General features: G+C 36.8%; 1 protein-coding gene across 2 annotated transcripts in view; it reads right to left on the minus strand.

The window, feature by feature from the left end:
* The window catches only part of Hdac9 (histone deacetylase 9), an 851,473-nt gene that overhangs the window by 678,176 nt on the left and 155,588 nt on the right, over window positions 1-17,709 (minus strand). The window contains exons 1-2 of one of the 2 annotated variants that reach the window (XM_069996137.1): window positions 12,246-12,266; window positions 12,078-12,152 (exon numbers count right to left, since the gene is read on the minus strand). The exons of the other annotated variant lie outside the window; for it this stretch is intronic. Coding sequence (XP_069852238.1) covers window positions 12,078-12,093 — 16 coding nt within the window. The 5' untranslated portion in view covers window positions 12,094-12,152; window positions 12,246-12,266. Of the gene's footprint in view, window positions 1-12,077; window positions 12,153-12,245; window positions 12,267-17,709 lie in introns of those variants that run through there. 2 annotated transcript variants of the gene reach the window in all.

A 17,709-nucleotide genomic window follows, 5' to 3' on the forward strand; every position in this document is an offset into this window, starting at 1 on the left:
CCCTCAAAAACAAAGTCTGAATAAAAAAAAAAAAATGAATGCATTGAACACTACTTAATAGCATCATCTGGATTCCTTCTCATGTTATGAGTAAAATGATACATAAAACTGTTTTTTCTTTCTTGAGATTGTTTCTAACATATTTTTAAGATGATTTCTTTGTTGCTTTGTATGTCCCTCCCCCACGGTATAACCCTGTTTTCGCTGTATTTGATGTTGGTATAATTTGTGGAGGGGAAGGGAAAAAACAAATCGTTTAAATAGGGATACAGGTGGACTCATTGCAACAATGAGATGTACAAGATGTTATGTCGAAAAACGAACTGGGGGTGGGTGGGAGGGGGAGATGGGAAGGGATAGGAAGGGAAAACAAAGGAGGAGGCAACAATGCTTCATAAGAAATGTACTCATTACCTTTCCCATGTCATTGTAACCCTCTGTACAGTATTTTCACAATTAAAAAAAAAACCCTACATATGCTACTGCAGGGCACAGGTGACTGATAATTGTAATCTTAGCTACTCAGGAGGCTAAGACCTGAGGATCACAGTTCAGAAACAGCCCTGGCAGGGAAGTCTGTGAAACTTTAATTGACTGCCCAAAAGTCAGAAGTAGAACCACGTTAGAGTGCTAGCCTTGAGCAAAGAAGCTTAAGGACAGCAACCCAAGCCCAGAGTTCAAGCCCCAGGATTGGACTGGCGAGTACACACACACACACACACACACACACACACACACACACACACACACACACACACACACACACACACACACACACACACACACACACACACACACACACACACACACACACACACACACACACACACACACACACACACACACACACACACACAATTTATGCCAGAGAAGTCCCAAAGGAACCACAAGCCTACAACACTGACTCTTAAATTTAACTATTTTATTTCCACATAAGGAAGTCAAAAATAGATGCTGCTGCCTCTTTTTCTTTTCTTTTGTAAATTCCAGTACCAGGGCTTGAACTCAATCACCTGATCATCTCCGGAGTAAAGAGAAATACAAATATGAGCCACAGGTGTCCAGTTTGAGGCATCTATTTTTAATATCTGAATATTTTAGGTTTTAGAAAAGAGCACACATAACTTCAAAAGCAGTACAATCTCTGAATATTTGAATGATTTGCATGAATCAGTCACTCTGTCAAATACATACACACAAAAATGGCCAAGTTCAAAGATTTATACATGATCCATTTTCTTAAATATGGACTTTGTGGAGGTAAAAATTAATTAGGAAAACACACATTTGTTAAGACTTTATAATCTGAGAACAACTAATTGACCAGATTTTTTCCATTGTATATTTATTCATCCTTCTTGTCTGTTGGGGCAAAGGGAAAAGAGGCTGGTATCTCTCATCAAAAGGTAGATTAATTTTCATCCCTTTTCTCTGTAGCACAAGTCACAAAGTAGATAATACAGTAACTTTTTCTATACATACACAGTTATTATTGTACATTGTATGTAAATTCAACCATTCCCCATGTCTGCATTTAAACACAAGATGAAAGAAAGTATTAAACTATTTACTGTCCCAGTGGGATGCTAAATGAAACCTAAATAAGTCTCTGGAATCAAATAAAGGATGAAATCACTTTATGCAAGAAAAAATATATTTCTGTAATGTATCTGGCTTGCCTTTTGCTATAATTTTCAGCCCAAGCTTAAAAAACAAGAAAACTTCATGTCCTATGATAAAATAAAGCTTCAACTACATGCTTAAATTACTTTATTTTATCTGAGAATACATTCTATCTTCAAATCATATAGACAACTGCTCATAGTATTTTTATCTTTAAAATGTAATTCTGGCCTCATATTAAAAAGCCAAGTGTTTCACTGAAAAATTTAACTTGCGAGAATATTCTTTTAAGCAAGTTCACTCAAAATTAATGTCAGGTCATAATATATATATATGCAAATACACAAATTACAACAAACATTTTACTTAGGAAACTTTTATGAAACTAGTATTTCTATTTAGAGGCCAAAATGTATGTATCTCTATATCTCTATATAAATCCACCTCCCCCCCTCCTCACGCCCTCCCCCACCCCGGCCGGCAATACTAGTGGTTGAACTCAGGGCATTAGGCTCCCTTTCTCACCTTACCTCATCATCAGCCTAGATTTTTGCTGGTTATTTAAGAGATCTTCCCAGATTGGATGAGAACCTCAGTCCTCACAGATCTCAGTCCTGCCCCAGTAACTAGAATTATAGGCATGAGACACTAGTGCCTGGATTTTAAAATGTTTATATTCCTTAATTTCAGTTTTAAAGACAAAAAATTAACTAGTGTAATTCTTCATGTGACAGTATTTTTCTCAGCATGGTTCATTAAGAATAGTGTAAGCTCTCCTCTATTAATAACTAGAATCATGCTTTCAGAGTTTTCAACTATGATTTCATAAGCATTGTACAATAATTTTATTTATGTTAAAAGTAAAGTTTCATCCATTACATATATGAAATCACCTTTATCTTCCAAAATATGCAGAAAAACTCTTTTCTAGGAAGCATTGACAAGGCTCTATTTACTATAGGAATTGTTTACATGGAAAACTTCCTGTGTATAGCATTCAAGAGGTTTAACTTCATATTTATCAAGATATTTACTTACATTTCCTTAAGAATATGGTTCAAAACTGAAAAACAACATCAATATTGCTCAGTGTTAGAGTACTTGCCTATTACACACAGGCCATTGTCAGTACTGAAAATAATTAGCTAAATTAATTTACTATTATCTTGTGCTTTTATTTTGCTTCAACATAAAATAAGTTCCATGAACTAACACATTGTCTTATAATCTGCTTTTTTTCCACTTAATATAAAGAATGTCTTATGTGTTATTCACTATGTTGTAAGTGGCATATACACATCACTTTTGGTTCCCTGAGTTTCTCCATTAAGGTTTTTTAAGTCGAACACTATCTGATACTTATAAAGAAAGCCTTCCACCAGGAATGGAAGCAGCTAATCAAATCTCACCCTTGACATTCTTGAGAAAAGTCAGTGTGTCTAGGGAGGGAGTTCTGAAAACTAGGGTGATGCTATCCGAATTCCTGGAAAAATGTCTCATGAGGCTTTGAGTGTTGTAGTAGTAGGAAAGAAATAAGGAATATCTTACTTGTCAAGAGCATCTCCCGAGCAGCTGTCAAAAATGAACATCTCTGACTAGAATGCACAACGCATAGAGCCAAACAGGAGAAAGCATTTCCTGAGAAGGGGAATGGGAATAGCTGTCCCCTCTGCAAAGCTTGGATATCCAAGGCAGAGCCTGTGATGATGGATCCTTGGAATGCCTCTTTACTTCTAGCTCCTATGTATACTTTTGCAGCAAGCAATAGGCATGAGGCATTCTCTGTATTCTCTCCCTTTCTTTTTCTTCTCTCAGCCTTCCTGAGCTGCCATCATCCCCTTTTCTCATCAAATCTAGCCAGATGTTTCATTCACTGACAATCTTTCTTACTCTAACTTCTCAAAATGAACAAAAACCTTTGTGTCCTGACTACAGAAACAACAAACCTGTTACCTTATTTCAACGAAAACATCAGAAATGGCAGTCCATTCAAACACACTACTTGTATGTCAAGAGTGATAAAGTACTGGAAAAGTAGCTTCACAAATATAGAGTGTGGTATCATTAAACACAGAACAAAAAAAATCAAAGTAGAAGTAGTAGAAAAAAAAAACTTTAAATATGATAGGGTCCATTAGACTTTTGCTGAGAATACTTGTCTCTCCAATACCCCAAAGCGCTTACCTAACCAGGGAAATATAATTATCAAACTTTCTAATTAGGTCAAATTTTGATGGGAAAAAAGATATAAAATCTTATGCAGTGTTACAAAAAAATTCTTAGCTGTATAGCCAATGTGCTAATCACTTTTTAAAGCAAATTTAAAAAAATCTTTCTCTTGCATAAACATTACATGCCTCACTTTAAAATGCAGTGTCACATACCTGGGGCTGTGCTTGCCTTTGCTGTCATCTTAATTCAACAAGAAACTGAATTTTCATTATACAAATATCTTTATTTATTTGAAAACCCTACCAAAGTTGCGTTCCAAAAAAAGTTTAAAATCTAATTTCTTATTTTGAGCCAAATAGGCTCTTACATGAAGCCTACCAGTAAATACACAATATTGTTCTCTTACTTAATGATTTTTCACTGATGATACTACAAAATTCAGATATAACTTTCTAATGATATTGCAGGAGCTTTTTCTTTCTTTCCTTATTGTTGTATTTTTTGTGTAGGTCCTAGAGTTTGAATTCAGGGCCTGAGGAGCTGTTCCTGAGTTTTTTGTTTGTTTGTTTTATCAAGGCTAGCTCTCCACCACTTGAGCCACAGCTCTACTTCTGGCTTTTTAGTGTTTAATTGGAGATAAGAGTATCACAGACTTTCCTGCTTGGGCTGGCTTTAAAATGCAATCCTCAAGTCTCAGTCTTCTGAATAGCTAGGATTATAGGCATGTGCTATTAGTGCCTGGCAACCTTTCTTATAGGTAAACAAAGAATAACCAGTTCATTGTTTGTTTTTATGAACTTTTCCCATGGGATATGTACTTATAGAATATGTCAAAGAATGTCCTAAGTTGCAATACAATTACATAAAAACTAATATTGGGTTTGGTAGCACATATGTGTGGTCTGAGCTCCTTGAGAGGTAGAGATAGGAAGATCATATTTCTAGGCAAAGTTATCACAAGACCCCATCTGAAAACAAATTAAGAAAAGTGGGTGGTGATAAGTGATAAGTGCTTAACATGTGTTGGACCCTAAATTCAATCCTCGGTATCACTCACACAAATCAGAAAGAAAAAAAAAATAGCCAGGAACTGGTAGTTCACACCTGTGATCCTAGCTACTCAGGAGGTTGAAATCTGAGGACCGAGAATAGAGGTTCTAAGCCAACTAGGAAAGAATTGTACGATTCTTACCTCCAATGAACCAGCAAAATGTCAGAAGTGGAGGTGTGACTCAAGTGGTAAAGTGCCAACCTTGAGTGGAAAAGCCAAACAAGAGTAGAAGGTCCTGAGTTCAAGCCCAGAACCAGCAAAAAGTTAAATTTTAAAAAAGGGGGTGCTGGGCGCCGGTGGCTTAACACCTGTATTCCTAGCTACTCAGCAGGCTGAGATCTGAGGATCACAGTTCAAAGCCAGCCTGGGCAGGAAACTCCATGAGACTCTTATCACCAATAAACCACTAGAAAACCAGAAGTAGTGCTGTGGCTCAAGCGGTAGAGCGCTCGCCTTGAGCTGAAGAGTGCATGGACAGAGCCCAAGCCCAGAGTTCAAGCCCTAGACTGACTAAATAAATAAATAAATAAAGGCGGTAAGGGAAGGAAAAAACTACTTAAGGACATAATCAAGTATAAATCAAATAAAAGAAGGCTATTTCTTTTGAAAGTAAAACTGGTCTTGTAAAAGTTATCTAAAATGTATGAAAATTTAGGACTTTCATTTTTAATATTGTACTTATGAAGTTTAGATTAATGTGAGTCATAAAACTATTTGCGACAATAGCATCACGCAGGTAGCTTACATCTGCCACGGTACCTAAATAGGCCACCACTAGCCACTGCTTTAGGTGTTCAAGCAATGAAACACCCAGTGAAGACACCATCTGGAAGTGAATACATTAGGCCAATAATAGCGGACTGTGAATTAGTGCTAATAATATAGACTTGACACTTTTGCATTAGCAGTTAGCAGGACTCGGGAAAACAGAGGAGCAGAGCACACAGCACTGGGATGTCAAGCACACTGTGATATTGACATGAAAGAAGGGCATAGAGAAGCTCCACTGTAGACCCAGGCCAGCAGGAAGGCGGTTTATGAAAGCTAAAGAGGTGGATGGGGTCAAAAGGCAGAGAGCAGTTCTTTAAATAACGTAAGTAATTATTCCTGTTTTTAAAACGAGAAAGTTTAGGATGAAAGAAACCAACAGAAGGGAGAATGGCAGCCCTGAGACTAAACTTTGCTCTCATCAAATTTAACCTCACAATGGTAACACAGCTTAAGTGGTGATTATAAATGTTTGGATAGGGGGGAAAGGGGAGGAGGGGAACTTGTTCCAAACCTTATAACAATTCCAAGCTAACCATATATTTGTTATCACAAAAATATCTAGTTTTAGATGCAACCCAGTACTGTGCAATATGATTTTCAGACAGGCAGAAGATGCACATAGAGAAGCTCCAATACACTTCAATTCCACAGTTACTTATGGGTATTCCATGAATTTAATATACTTTCTTCTCAGATATTCCTGTGGCTCCAACTCATATCCCTGATTGAAACATACTCTCAAACTTTGCTCTCTACATGTGCTCCCTCATCAATCACATATCCCTACTCTAAACTGCACATAGAAGGTGAACTCTTAGATACCTGTAGCATAGTAAGTCCAGGTCCAGACCATGAGCAGTGTGGCCCTATGATATCCCTGAAAGAAGGCATAGTTTGTCAGTTCTATCAGTCTGTTTCTCCTGTACTTACCTCCTTAGGAGATCCTGTTAAAAACCCCATTCTACCATTATGACACCACCATCTTTACTTTAGGCTCCTTCTTTGCTATTAAATATGGTTACAGGAAGGTTTACTCTTTCTAATGGTGCTTGCTACCCTCCATTCTTCATGCCAGTCTCTTGGCTGTTTCCCTAAATTTCTCAAAGAAGGACTACAGGAATAGACATTTTATAAAACTGATTTCTTATCTCATTTGGGGATACATATATATGTATACACACATGCTTTTATACACACATATATGCATATATGTAATTCATACAAATTTGTGTATACATATATATGTGTATACATATATGTATCCTCAAATGAGATAAGAATATATATGTAGTAGAATATTAATGCCAATTAAAGATGTGTTTAACAGAATATTAATGCAAATTAAAGAAGCAATGAATAAAATATTCAGCACCAGGTTTAGTCATATGGAAAAGAAAATTCACATATGATTCTTTATTGATAATGGTACCTCCTTTGCTGGTATCTGGAATGTATTATAGATATGCAAACACATGCACATTCATACACATGTATATGGATTAGATAGATGTATTTTATAACAGTGAAAATATTAATATAGATTCATTTTACATGACTCCCTAATGTACACTACATTACAGGAACTAACTATACATAAAGATTCCAGTTCTGATGTAAGAAATCTAACATCCATTGGGTGGAGCACTGTCCTTTATTTATAACCTTAAAGACTACATCTGTTCAAAATGAATTCTTCAGAGGTATTTCATATGAGTACACATGACTTATTTATTTACTTCTTTTCACAAAGATGTTTCAAGATGAATACTGAATTTAAATTTTACTTCACCAAGAAGCGTAGCGTTTTCATGGAAGAGATATTAAGAGCACCTCACCCTATAACAAAATAAAATGCTGTAATGAAGATCTGGTACCGTAAGGCCGTGGGCATCACAGTCTGTGTCAGGATTTCTTTGGCACTATTTACATTTTGGACAAAACCAGTCTTTGTTGTAAGAAACTGTCCTGTATGTACCCATCTTAGGATGTTGAAGAGCAATCTCTGGCTAATCCTGATAAGATGCTCGGAACACTGCTTTCTCCTCTCTGTGATAAAAATATCCTCAGATATTGACAAGTGTGTCATGGGCTCAACACATTCCCAGTGAAGGTCCAAGGTACCCGATAACCTTAATATTGGGAGTAGACAGCGGAAGAATGTAAGAAAGTGTTGGATTTAAGTGCTAGATTCTTTATGGGAAATAAATTTGTAATTGTCTCCTTGAATCTCATGCAATTATATGAAAATAGAAATAAGATCACTTATAAATATACTGCTTCTTGAGAAAATAACTTGGCTCTTTCCTAATCATCAAGTCTTCAACAAATCATAAAATTGATTAGTTAATATGTTTAAAGTGCAACACAATTTTAAAGAAATGGCATTCACTGCTCATTTGTTTTATGTAAATATGTTCCATGTTGTTAATCCCATAATATATTTCTTTATGCTAATACTGGGGCTTGAACTCAGGACCTATGTACTATGCCTCAGCCTTTTCACTCAAGGTTGGTGCTATACTACTTGAGCCACTCATTTAACTGACTTTTCTGCTCATGCTGGCTTCAAACTGGGATCCTCAGACCTTAGACTCTTGAGTGGTTATTGATGCCAGGCTCATGATATGTTTTTATTAGTTCACTAGCTCCTTATTTAACACAGGTAACCATACCATGACTTTCTCCAGAACATGACATCTTCCCATATTTTCCTTATAAACTGCGGCTTTCCAGTTTTGCTTTTATTCTGGCCATTACTTATCTACCTCCTGATACTGTTGCCTCTCCTTGACCCATCTTCTAAACTTTAGAAACGCCCATGTCTGAGTTTGGGGCTCTCACCTTTTCTCAGGTTATACTATCTCCCTGGGGGTGGATCATACCCCTGGCTTCACAGAACTGATACATGTAACCAATCTGCTCATTCAAAGGCCTCAAAACCTGACTTATATAACTGTAATCCCTCTGTACATCATCTTTAAAATAAAAATAAATAAAAGCATTTCATATAAGAGATGTCAGTCTGTCCTCTTTCAATTTGCTGTCTTCTTAGATGACACTTTCCAAGTCCAGATGCTCATACTGTAGGCTCATAACTGACACTCTGCTCTCTCTCTCCCCTTTGCTACCAGTCTTCATCAAATCCTGTTGGCAATACAGGCCTCATTCTGTCCACTTCCCACATTCCTGCAACCAACATTCAGTCCAGGCCAACATCAGTTCTAGACCAGGAAACATTTTCTACCTGAATATATTTTTCTACTGGCAACTGATACTGAAGTGTCACTCAGATCATGGAACTTCTGCATAAACACTTGGATCATTGCTGATAGCACTTGGGCAATATGCAACCCCCTCATGTACTCAAGTAGACTCTGAAAAATTTTGACCCTGCCAACACTTCCAGGGAATTTTCCCCCTTTTTTACATGTTCTCACCACACTGGTGGGTGAGAATTAGTACAGAAAAGGAAGATCAAGAAACACACAGGCCCTGAGAACACCAAGGCTCCTCAGTACTGAGGGTTGAAGGGTGGTCAGTGATTCAGTGGGTGAACAAGCTCACCAGAAACCTCATTGGCACAGAAAAACCTTGACATTCGTAAACTAAGTGGCATTTCTCTTTGTGACCACAGAGGGACACAGACATTTCTACCTTGGACCTTACATTCTGAGTTGCAAATATGATGTTCCATTAATGAGAGAGGAAAAAATGGATAAAAGAAAGACAGGGGTGATGGAATGATTCTAGAAAACAGTTAAGATCTAAGGCCCTAGGATGCTTTAAAACAATGCGCCTTCCCACTCCACTCCATTCCCTTTGGCAGTCCTAACTCTTAGTCTTTTCCTTCTCTTTGAAAAAGCAAAGAAAATAAAAAGGAGAGATGATTTCAAATCTCTACCAGTGTTTTCACAGGCAAAAGTTGGCTGAACTCATCAAGCTGACGAAACTACTAGAGAAAACGAAGCAAACGCAACAAAAAAAGCTAAAAATAAAAGACTACCAACTATCAAATTGCTTGATGAAAGACCAGTCAATCATTTTGTACCTGTATGTATTTTCAGCTCTGAATTCCAGACAGTGTTCACCTTCATTAAAAGAACATTTTTTTAAAAGTACCATTGCTCTGTTGGAGGTAGAAGAAGGAAAAAAAACCCTCCAAAGTTGTGAAATTAACCTCTCCCTTCATTCACACATTTGGTTCTATTTTTGTAGTTGTGCCAGTATTCTAAAAGAAAATTCACTAAAAGTCAAATCCAGGTTTCTAAAATGTCTGACTGTGCATGTCCCAGCTCTCCTCAGCACCTCCTTGAAGATTCAGCCAATTTTTATTTCTGCAGTACATCAGTGTTTATCATTTGTTTTACAACAGCACTGCATGTTCTTGAAAATTGACTTAGATGAATTTCACCCATTCTCTACAAAAACTGAAAAGAGACAAATGGCTGTAAAAACAAAATCCACTACTCAGGCATAGTTAAATTTACTAAAAGCACATTTCCTTTTTTTTTTACTCTCTCAGCTCAATATTTATTTTGTTACAGTAGTAACTCCAGCCTCTACCCCAGCTTATTTGTCAAAATTTATGACAAATTCCTAGCTTTAAGCATTATGAAAAGTCACTAAAAGAAAACTATTTCTAGACAAAAGCTGTTTCCATATAGTTTACTTTAAAGAAATATTGATAACTCTCACCCATAGATAGGAAGGCTAATCACAAAACTGTGTCCTTATTTTGATTATTTTAATAAAACCATTCATTATAGACAAATGCTCTAAGGAGCTGTTAAATCAGGCCAATAAGGGACAAAATCCTGGCTGGTTTTATTAGCTGTGTAATCAAAGGCAAGTTGATTTAATCTCTGTGCCTCATTTTCCTTAATTATAAAAAAAGAAGATATTAACAATAAGTATTATGTTATGTATGTGGAAGGATTAAACCAGAAAAACATTCAGTATCAGGAATCTGGTAAACATCCGTACATGACAGTGACTACCATTGGATGAGTAAGATGACCTCAGTTTGATTAGTCCTATAAAGAACCTGACTTCACCCTAGAATTCCATCATTATCATTAATATCAAATGTTACCTAGGCAGCTTTCAGCCCTGAAAGAAAGTCTAGACAGCCTGGTGACCGCTGCCACAGGGATGAAGGCCCATAGCTGGGCTGAGTGTCAGCCTTCTAGGGAGAACAGAACAGCTTACACCCAACTTAACCACATGTCCTCTCAGGGATGAGGGGAACATGAGGGCTACTCTTCTTTCAGGTAGTTCAAATCTCTACAGCCACTGATCCCGTCAAAGGGAGAAAGTGAACAAGGCAAGCTTTGACATGCTTCATTTTAGACTGATCCAGGAGAAGCAAGAGATTTCAATAGAGATGTTTCCCATCATGAAATATACCATGAAAAACAAAAACAAAAACAAAACAAAACCTATGCTCGGAAGACAACAAAACATGCCCAGATACCACTTTTATCTTTTTGTTTAGCAAACCTTGACCCTACCTTCACATTAATCATTTCAGCCAAAGTTGTGGGACCAACATACAGTATGTACTATCTATGTTCCTAGCAATATTCAAAGTCTTTACCTGTAGTAGCTCAAGACCCAAGTTATTAACTTCATCTTCAAAAAGCTGAAGAAACTGAGGTGTAAAAGAGCCAAGAGACTTCTTCAGAAACATCGTATTGCAATAGAAGCACAAATTTGATCCTGAACAGTGTGGCCCCGAATCCATGATCTTAGCCATGTCCTCTCTTTCTACTCCCCCACTGGGAAACCAACTATTGCTTTCCATGACTCATAATCTACTTTTCTGTAATACTATTTCTCTTCAATTTAGATGGTCAAGATCCTTTCAGGATCTTAGGCTCCTTTCATTTAATATTCACAATGGTTCCATTTCAAAATACTGCAATGCAACAGGACTGCTGGGAGTTGGAGTGCCTTGGGATAAGTATGGGGGAATCCATACAATATTCATTCTTTCATTTCTGCAATTAAAAAATTCAACCATTAAAAAATACTAACAGAAAACCTTAACCTCTTGGAGGACCCGGGGGACGTCAGTTTCTGTAGACAATGCTCGTGGTGATGAGTCTCATTTTGAGAACTGAGCACAGGCATTATAAAAAGTTTTCTTGATTCTAGACTCTTTCCCCCTAAACGTTTCCCTCTTCTCTATCTGGAACAGACAAGATGTTTCCAGAGTTGAATCCTTTTGCTTTACTCTAAATTTGTGCTGCTGCTGCTGCTTTGCTGCTGATCGGAAAACCTTTCCTCTCCCTCTTCACCACAGATTTATCTTTCCAACCTTTCCTCTCCCTCTTCACAACAGGTTTATCTTTCCACAGCCCACAAGTTATTGAAGACAATTTGCAAGGTCGACCTTCAAAACATCCAGTTTGGCATACTTTCCACAATTCTCTTGAAAGATTGAAAAAAATAAACTTACCGGTTCTGTTGTGCATTCCCCCTCTGCCAAAGCGTGCTGTGGTTTCAAAAACTAGCCCAGTCCTTCTGAACTTTTCTGTATCCGTTATAATATTAAAGAGCCACAAGGAAGGGAAGTGGTTAGTCAACGTGCTAATTTTATCAGTCCCTCCCACTGGTTAAATAGTACCTGATGCTACAACCCAAATCAGTTTTCCAGCTCATTTCCCTGCAACAGTACAACTTAAAAGACAGCATAACCAGGAGGCAGTGAGGACTATATCCTGTTTGTAGGCATGGGACAGTTAATGAGTGAACATCTTATTAGTATTAATAACAAGCCTAATAGACTACAGAATCCAGCAGTTGAACAAAATGAGAAGGAGGAGGAGGAAGTGGTGGAGAAGAGAGAATGTCTGTCAGCTCCATAGTCTAAGCAAATTCAGTTTGGGTGGGAAAGGGAGTGATCTTCATACAATCAGAGGACGTGTGGGAAGTGACGGGTGTTTCATTTGTTGATAAATTATTCTGCTCTGGAATAGAGCCAGTTTACCAGATATAGACACTTCCACAACTCAGAGCCTTGGCTCAGACCATTGTCTTCCTCTAGAGCTTAATAATGAAAACAGGACAAAATTGTAAATATGCTTCTGGAGGAGGACAAAGTAAACCTTCTCTGAAGAAGAAACTCTGAATATATTCTAGACATAAATCCCTCAAGAAAGTAGGAAAAAATGCACTGCCTGAGACAGACTTTAATGAAATAAAATGCTTTTGATGTTTCCATCCAATTCTAAAAGATTGAAACCTATCTAAAACCCTGTTACCCCGTAACCTTAGATCAGGCAATCTGCAGATCTATTTAAACAGGGGTATTTGAATTAAATCTTGAGTATTCAGTTTTAAGTATATATCCCATCATATCTAAGGATTATGGAATTAGAAAAAGAGAATGAAAACCAAATCATTTTGAAGGCTCATTAACCTCTGCTTCTGATTGGCTGTGAAAACATTCTGTTATAGAATTTCTGACAGTTATCACACATTCACATGTGAAGATAGTTTCTCCAAAGTGTTAAGTACAGTAAGCTAAGGTAGACAAAGGAAACTAGTAAGTTTCTCCTGTTACCTTCTTGCTTCTTAGTATTCCTTCCAAGTATTCTTAGTATTCCTTCCTTCCTTAGTATTACTGATAAAGAAAGAAAAAACTTTGGGGAGTTATTGTGTTTGCTTTCCTCTCCATATACCTGTTTTCTAACTTAATCAAAAAATATACACCACTAATCTAAAACACAAGCAAGGCCTTACCACAAATTATTTCTCTAGAAGAACAACAGCTCCCAATTGTAAGCCCCCAAGTCTGTATATTTGTCTGAATCTGAGGGAGGAAAAATTCCTACAAGCAACACTTCACATTATAATACTTTATTTCCTCTTTGTGCCTGTAGCTCTTGTGTCTTCAGAGAAGAAACAAGACATAGAGTTTTAGAGAATAAAGAAGGGAAAAGATTGAGAAAGAATGTCCTTACTGTCTCTCTCTTTCCAATTCTTCCCAGCCTTCCCAAGCTGCTAGGCTCTGCCTCATGTCCTCAGCCTCTTCCAGCAGATTCCTTTTCCTTTTCAACAGGCCTGCTTACCCTTCTCTGAAATCCTAGAGCACACTTCATTGCCCTAACAATGTAGGTATGATAACTGTGATGCAAGTCGTTCTGAATGCTTCCTTAGAACTCATGTCTGTCTTGAAGCTCACCTAGAGCTTCTAGCTCTGCTTTCGTAACAAACATTTTGTTTTGTCTCTTTCTGTATTGTAAGATGAAATGCACAGATTATACAATCAGCCTCTATACAGAATGATTTAAAAAAAAGTCAATGTAACACTCCCAGCAATGAATGCTTACATGTCTTGAGAATCCTGAAACTTGCTTTACCACCAATAAGTAAATATGAATATAAGTAGTATGAAGCCATTCCCTACAAAAAGGGTACACAATGAAAAATTGGAAGGTTGAATGGGTGGACAATCAACCTAGTATTAGTATAAAACCTAGTATTAGTATACAAAATAAGGCAGATTTATAGGTGCATGTTAAATTAAAAGGAAACAAAGATTAACTGAATTCAGAAAATATGCTGTGGCAATAACAGACTATGAAAGGGAAGAAAAGAAAAATAATCAATATTCTCTGATAGAATCTGAGAATTATTCCTTAATTATGTCTAACTCTTTTTCTTATACTAAATTGGAAGCTACAAATGCACATGGAAAGCTATGGTGTGAAGGCCACTGGAATATCATGAGTAACCTTGATGTCAGTGCTATGTTTGTACAAATAAGAAACGATTCATAGCAAATAAAAAAGCTCTTACCTGAACTTTTTTTTTTCTGTCAGCCATGGGGCTTGAACTCTGGGCCTCGATGCTGTCCCTCAGCTCTTCAGCTCAAGGCTAGTGCTCTATCTACCTCTTGAGCCACAGCACCACTTCCAGTTTTCTGGTAGTTTATTGGAGATAAGATTTTCACAGACTTTCCTGTCCAGGCTGGCTTTGAATGTGATCCTCAGATCTCAGCCTCCTGAGTAGCTAGGATTACAGGCATGAGCCACCCGCACCGGGCTTACCTGAACTTATATGGTAGATATAGTCCTAAGAAAATGAATGTACACTAAACTTAAAACAGTGTGCTAATATGTGCAACAGATTTTGCTTCTAGCTTCAAATAATTATACCCAGGTGTTTCATCTAAATCGTTGTTCCAAAGAATCTTTGAAAAGAAAAGACACAGGAAAATTCTTCCAAGCTCAGGACTATCACTCAGATTCCAGACTGTATGCAGAGGCTAGCACATCTTGCTGAACTCAAACCCTTTGAAAACGCAGCTGGCCCAGTCAGTCTGGTTCTGGGAGTGGAGTAGACTCAGAACGGACTATGTTGAATGCAGGGCATGTACACCAGCCCAAGTGGATAACCACCATGGGCTCCCAACCGTGACTCATCAGGATTATGAGCCAAAGCATCACAGAACTTTCATTTTTCATATCTAGGTTTCATATCTAGGTTTCCATTTGAAATCATTTGCTCTCCTTTTAAAAGAAGTTAACTTTAGGTAATTGTTAAAAGAAGATGTTGCCAGGCGCTGTTGGCTCACGCCTGTAATCCTAGCTACTCAGGAGGCTGAGATCTGAGGATCCTGGTTCAAAGCCAGCCCGGGCAGGAGAGACCGTGAGACTCCTATCTCCAATAAACCACCAGAAAACCGGAAGTGGTGCTGTAGCTCAAGTGGTAGAGCGCTTGCCTTGAGCTGAAGAGCTGAGGGACAGCACCCAGGCCCAGAGTTCAAGCCCCACGGCCGACAAAAAAAAAAAAAAAAAAAAGGAAGATGCCATTCCACAAAGCAATTTATGAACACAAGGCATATCAATCAATGTCACCCCTTTCATCATTGTCCCTCATCTCTCCCAACCCTACCTTTTCCATCAATTTTCTTAACTTTATAAGATATGTATTGAATTTTATGACTGCATTCCTTCTTAGAAGGTAGCAAGCACTCTTAAAACAATACAAAACTTGTCTTCAGGATGACAAAGTCACTGCTTTTATTACGTTACTCAAAAATAGGAATGCCATTTATAAAATATACAATATGGGAGGCATGGTAATCACTGTAACAAGCAGGTGACTAAAGCACATTGATCTCATTTGTTAATACAGTTATACATGAATTATATAGAATGAACCCAGAGTACATACTGCCATGTTTACCAAACAAAAATCTCTATTAATACGTCATTTTTCATTTTTTACTTTCAGAATTTAAACTTTAGAAATGAATATAATTTTAAATTAAGAATACTCTTTAGTAAAATATGATGCTTCTAATTAATTAATAGATTTTTACATAAGAAACAAATAACAGGATCTGTCAAAGGCTCATTTTTATAATTCCAGCTGATCAGGATATAGAGATCAGTAGAACAACAGCACTGGCAAAAATTAGGGAATCTCCCTCATCTCAACAAATAAGGCAGCTAGACGATAATCTCAGCTATTGAGAAAGTTTAGGTAGGAGGATTGTGGTTTGAGGTCATGCAGGCAAAAAGTGCAAAATATGTGAAATATATGTGAAAATAATATTTCATAAAATATGTAAAAAATAACTAAAACTAAAATAACTATGATTTTCTACCAAATGTGATACCCAGAGTTCAAACTCCAGTACTGGAAAAATAAACAGAGAATATACTTTAGCTTAAAACAATGAATGGAAATCTCTTTTAACACATTGACAAAGGGTCATATTTAAAATGGATAAGCAGATAAAAATGTCTCTCAAATGTTTTGTTAAACACAATCTCAAACACTGGTGAAAAAACAGATGTGAAAGTTTTGAGTGCCTACAAATTGTAAGAGGGATGTGGCCAAATCATATGATCCATAAATAATTATATTTTATCTTCTTCATCAGTAGTCAAAACACACCTAGGCAGGGTCTAAGTCTGATTGCTTGTACAGAAAGCACTCAATATACTGAGCATCAATTTGGAAATAACTAAGGTTAAAAAAATTAATTTCTCCATGAGGAAAAAATAATACCACTAACGTTGACCTTTAAAATAAAGGTGTCTTAGTAATTTAATTACTTTTTTCCTATTTACAAAATTAATATTAGAAGCTGAGTCATATTTGAATTCAATAAAATAATTTTATTAACTTCCTCTATTGCTTAAAAATATTTTATAAAGCCTCTCTTGTAATCTGGTCTTATCCTTCATTCCCTGAATCTTGGACCGCATTTTACTCTTATAAAATTTTCTTCTCCAAATTAGAACTTTTTATTAGCAATATTTCAAAAGTGATCAGGCAAATATGACACACTAAAATAAGATTATACCTTAAAAAACCACACATAGCAATGCTACTTAAAAGACAGTATATATATGTAATAAAAATCCTGCACTTACTCTGGATTTTTGGTTTTGCAATTTGGAAATCCTGCCAGACTGAGGACTTTAGGATTGTTGCAACTGGTGTGGGAGGATGGCTTAATTTTCAGAGACATTGCTTTTTACTTCTATCCTAGAGAGTGCAGGAATTCATGGCACTTATTTTATAAGGAAATTCACCCCTTTTCCTGTCTTAAGTTATATGCTGACAACTACAGACTGAATCCATAAATATGGTTTCAAGTTTATTCATTTCAATTTTGTAGAATCAGCAGTTTATACAGTTCATGAACAAATCTTTCAGTTTTATTTTTCAATTTTGATTACAAAAACAGATGTTTGCAGGTTTGAAAGTTGCTAGTTCAACATTGCTGAGAAGCCCAGGGTAAACAAGAAAATTACCAATTGCCAAGCATAAAGGGAGCGATGGAAATCTCAAATGCATTTGCATGTACATCTGTACATCTGAAAGATGCCTCACATCTCTCTTAGGAAAACAACCTACAGTCTAGTCTCTCTAAAATGTTTTAGGTATTTGACTGAATTTACTGCTAGAGTGATTCTATTTAGGTAGGGTTTTGCTAATTGACATATATTTAAATTTGAAAATCTGCTATTAGAACACCACATCTCTAATTGTCTGCTGAAAAGACTAAGCCTTTCCTGTGTGGTGTGTGTGCATATGAGTGTGTGTTCCTTAGTAAACATAACACA

Source organism: Dipodomys merriami, unplaced genomic scaffold (assembly GCF_024711535.1).
Source record: "Dipodomys merriami isolate MVZ:Mamm:240054 unplaced genomic scaffold, mDipMer1.0.p SCAF_5, whole genome shotgun sequence".
NCBI classification, from domain to species: domain Eukaryota; kingdom Metazoa; phylum Chordata; class Mammalia; order Rodentia; family Heteromyidae; genus Dipodomys; species Dipodomys merriami.